The sequence below is a fragment of the Panthera uncia genome, chromosome D2, assembly GCF_023721935.1.
Source record: "Panthera uncia isolate 11264 chromosome D2, Puncia_PCG_1.0, whole genome shotgun sequence".
NCBI classification, from domain to species: Eukaryota; Metazoa; Chordata; class Mammalia; order Carnivora; family Felidae; genus Panthera; species Panthera uncia.
Genome location: NC_064818.1, coordinates 18,127,707 through 18,131,419, shown reverse-complemented (window position 1 = coordinate 18,131,419; position 3,713 = coordinate 18,127,707). Strand labels below are relative to the sequence as shown.

Genomic DNA, 3,713 nt, shown 5'->3' with positions numbered 1-3,713 from the left:
AAAAAAAAAAACAGAAGAAAAAGACAGATGAACATTCGAAAGGTAGAGGAGAAATTCACGAAGTCTAACATCCAACTAAGGAGTTCGAGAAGAAAGGAACAGGAACAGAAACAGAGGTGAAAAAACAAAACCTACCAAAATGACAAAGCAGGAGTTTCACTGCAAGGGCTCACAAGCACACTGGAGGAAGACAGACCTAGATCAAGGAGAAATTTCAGAACGCAAAGGACAAAGGGAAGACCCTAAAAGCTTCCTGAGTGTAGGGACACGTTATCAAGAATCAGGAGACCACGGGACCCTAGCGCAACACCGCAAGTTACAACACAACACAGCAAATGCCTCCAGACTCTTTAGAGACAGTACTTCCAACCTAGAATTCCAGGCTCAGCCACGAACTCACCAAATCACGAGGGCGGAAATACAAGCTATTGTTTGACATATAGTCTGACAAGCTATCGTTGACATTGTTTGACATGCCAGCTCTCAGAAAATTAACCTCGCACATACCCTTTCTCGGGAAGCTACTAGAAGATAAGTTCCAACGGGAGGGGTAAACCAAGAAGGCAGATGATGTGAGAGCCACACAAGGGCTCCTACGTAAGAGAAGCCAAGGAGTCCCTGGGGTGGTAGCCAAGGGCCCGGCCAACATGGAACCAGGCAGGCAAGAGAGAGCAGCAACCAGGCCAGATGGAAGTAGGTCAGAGACGCCGGGAGGGATGTCTTAAGATGTCGAGAGCGAGAGCGAACCTGATGTGTCGGTTGTATTGTGAAAGAAAGAAAAAGGAGTCACGGCAGACAATACAGGGCGGCTTGGCACAACATTTTCCAGGCACAATATGGTAAATACAGTCGTAGGTGTAACAAACTCCATGACGACCGTTGAGCAGGTGCGGGGAGGGCCCGTGTGTATGGGTTAGGAGGGAGTTAAAAAGGAAAGCCAATAGATAATGCTAAAGACTGAAAGAAAAAAAATTAAGGAATGTCAACAAAAGCCTTGTCACCCGGAGAAAAATCAACACCAAAGGAAAAGCCAGAGGCGCTGGCAGTGGTCGTCTAAGGAACAGGGAGCTGGCCTGTGTGTCTGCTGGATCCTTGTAATAAGCCATACAGAACCATATGCTTCTATGTGTGCATACGGCTTCAGTAAAAACAAGAACCAAAGGTTTGTTTCATAGAAACTCAAGGGTACTCATCATTCTGGTATATAAAACCATCCACGTAAAAACACGGATTTTCAGTCTTGCCAGACATAGGAATCAACAGGCAGGAGCAAAGCAAATGGTCCTGCCACCGAGAGGCCTGGCCACAACAAACATCCTTTCTTCTGCCTGATGCCTAAGCCAGAAATATCGGCAGATAAGAAATAACTGACCTCAGCCACCAGGAGGATTCCGTGTCTCTAAGGAAACCGAAACAATCATGAACTCAGGCAAACACAGGCACCTCAAGTACATCTCACAATTTAGCTGGTAGGCCAGTGTCCGCAGGACTAAACCAGAAGGCATGTGCCCCTGCCCCCTCTGCCTTCTGTTATTCAGATTTCCACCAGGGATCATTGAAGCTAGGAAGCTACTAGAAGCTAGCTAGGGAAGCTACTACACGGCCACAAGTCTTGGGGAATTTACAGGTTATGTGAGGGTGGAAAGGCAGCTCTAGGATGCACTGAGAATGGCTGAAGATGACAGAACAGCAACAAAGCAGGCTGGCTCTGTGACTAAAAGATTCAGTTTTCTCTCTTGCAGCCTCTTGCAGAGGGGCTGCGATGAGAGACTGAAAAGCTGATTAATCCCCGCTTCACAGTGCCGTAAACAAACAAAACTGAAGTCACTGATCATCTATCCCCAGCTTCCATTTCTTCATCTATGAAACGGAGATAAAAATTACACCCCTACCGCTTAGAATGGTTTTGAACGCTGAGCGAGAAAATACATATTCTACGATCAGCGACTGGAGGTATAATAAGCTGTCAATACATTTTGGTTACTTTTCCCGCCAAAGCCTCTTTAAAATCGAGTGACCCGGGACGGGGGTGGAGAATTGGGACTGGGGGAAGGGTGGGGGGAGTGTCTGGCCAACGCTAGAAAGTAGCAGGAAGGAACCCCTGGTTACTCCAGGCTGCATCCTGAGGCATTTAACCCGGCCCTAAGCACCAGCGACCGTCCATCCGGCCTCCCGCGCTGAGACCCCAACTCTGCCATCGTCTGGCCAGGAAAGGAGGTGGAGGAGGACCAGGGCAGAAACAGTAGACGCACAGCACCCGAGGGCCATCTTCCAGCTACGGCTCCACCTCTACCCCGCGGCAGCCTTTTGATGAGGGGTGCGCGCACGGGGGACGAGTGGGTGGGCAAGAAGCGGAGAGCACCTCGCACGAATATTCTCCCACCAACCAGGAGTTACGCAACCGCCTGCGTCAACAAATTCAAAATACTCTTTAGGGACAATGCAGCGAGGTCAGGGACTTAACACAGAAAAACAGCGGCCCCATTCATGAGACTGAAAGCTGGGCTCAGCGACCTTAACCTCTTGGGCTCGGTCCCCTCTGAGAATCTGATGGAAGCTGGGCTCCTCTACGGGGGGGAAAAAAAAGGTGCTTAGATATAAATAGATGGGATTTCGGAGCTCACTAAGGCAACCACCGCCCTCGGAGGAAGACCCGGAGTTCAGCGCCACTTCAACCCAGTTCACAGCGGGCTCAACCCAGAGCCACCCGATGACGGAAATAAGGGCGGGAGGGCGGAGGCGGAGCTGACACCACCCTTATTTCGGCTAGGGAGGCGCATTCTCCGTCTACCAGAAAACAAAACAAAAAATGAATAAATAGGAAGGGCTTGCCCTGAGCGCTGCGAGACACGGAGCTGGGCAGCTCGGACGCCAGGGGCAGCCCCCTCCCGGCCCCCTCGCGTCTCCCCTCCCGGCCCGGTACCTGGCAGAGCCCCGTCCGCCGCCTCCTCCGCGCTCGCCGCGTCCCGGGGCTCCCCGGCCTCCGGCGCCTCCGCGCCCTGCTCCTCCGCCGGCCCGCGCGCCCGCCGTTCCGGCCCCTCCCGCGCCGCGGGTTCCGCGGGCGGCGGCGGCGGCGAGGCGGGGGCGAACTGGGGCGCGGGGCCCCCGGCGCCCGACGACGCCGACGACGCCGAGTCGTCCGAGGCGCCGGCCGGGCCCCAGTCGTCCCAGAGCCAGGGCGCGTGCGCCTGCTCCAGCAGCCGGCGGCCCAGGCGGTAGTGCAGCAGCTCCCGGTAGCACGGCCCGTACTCTTCCCAGCGCGGCTCCCGGTAGCGCTTCATGTACTCGCTCTTCACCCCGCTCCCCGGGGACATGGTGCCTCCCGCGGGCTTGAGCGCGCGCGGCTCCGCTCCGCCGCCGCCGCCTACGGAGCCGGGGACACGACACAGAGACCCGCCCCGCCCCTCCCGCCGACCCGGCCCGCCGCGACGTTTAAACCCGGAGCCCCGCCCGGACGGGGCGGGCGGGGGCGGGGCGCGGGCGGAGGGGCGGGGCGCGGGCGGAGGGGCGGGGCGCGGACAGAGGGGGCCGGGCCCGGGCGGGGGCGGAGGTGAGGGGGCGGAGGGAGCGGGCGGCCGGCCCCGGGAAGGGGCGGGGACCGGGAGGACCCGGCCAGGTAGCGCCTCGTCCCGTGACCCTGTCCTGACGGCCCCGGCGGGGTACCGCGCGGGAGGCTCCAGGAGGAGGGCGCAGCGGCCAGGACTGCGGGGGCT

At 57.2% G+C, this 3,713-nt stretch overlaps 1 protein-coding gene across 5 annotated transcripts in view; it reads right to left on the bottom strand.

Annotated features, from left to right (window-relative positions):
- The window catches only part of CCSAP (centriole, cilia and spindle associated protein), a 17,063-nt gene extending 13,659 nt beyond the window's left edge, over positions 1 to 3,404 (bottom strand). For all 5 annotated transcript variants that reach the window (XR_007460711.1, XR_007460710.1, XR_007460712.1 and 2 more), the window contains exon 1: positions 2,924 to 3,404. Coding sequence is in view for 2 of the 5 variants with exons in the window: in XM_049645069.1 (XP_049501026.1) it covers positions 2,924 to 3,314 (391 nt within the window). In the remaining 3 variants the exon portion in view is untranslated. The remainder of the gene's footprint in view (positions 1 to 2,923) is intronic.
- Between the last annotated feature and the right edge of the window lie 309 nt (positions 3,405 to 3,713).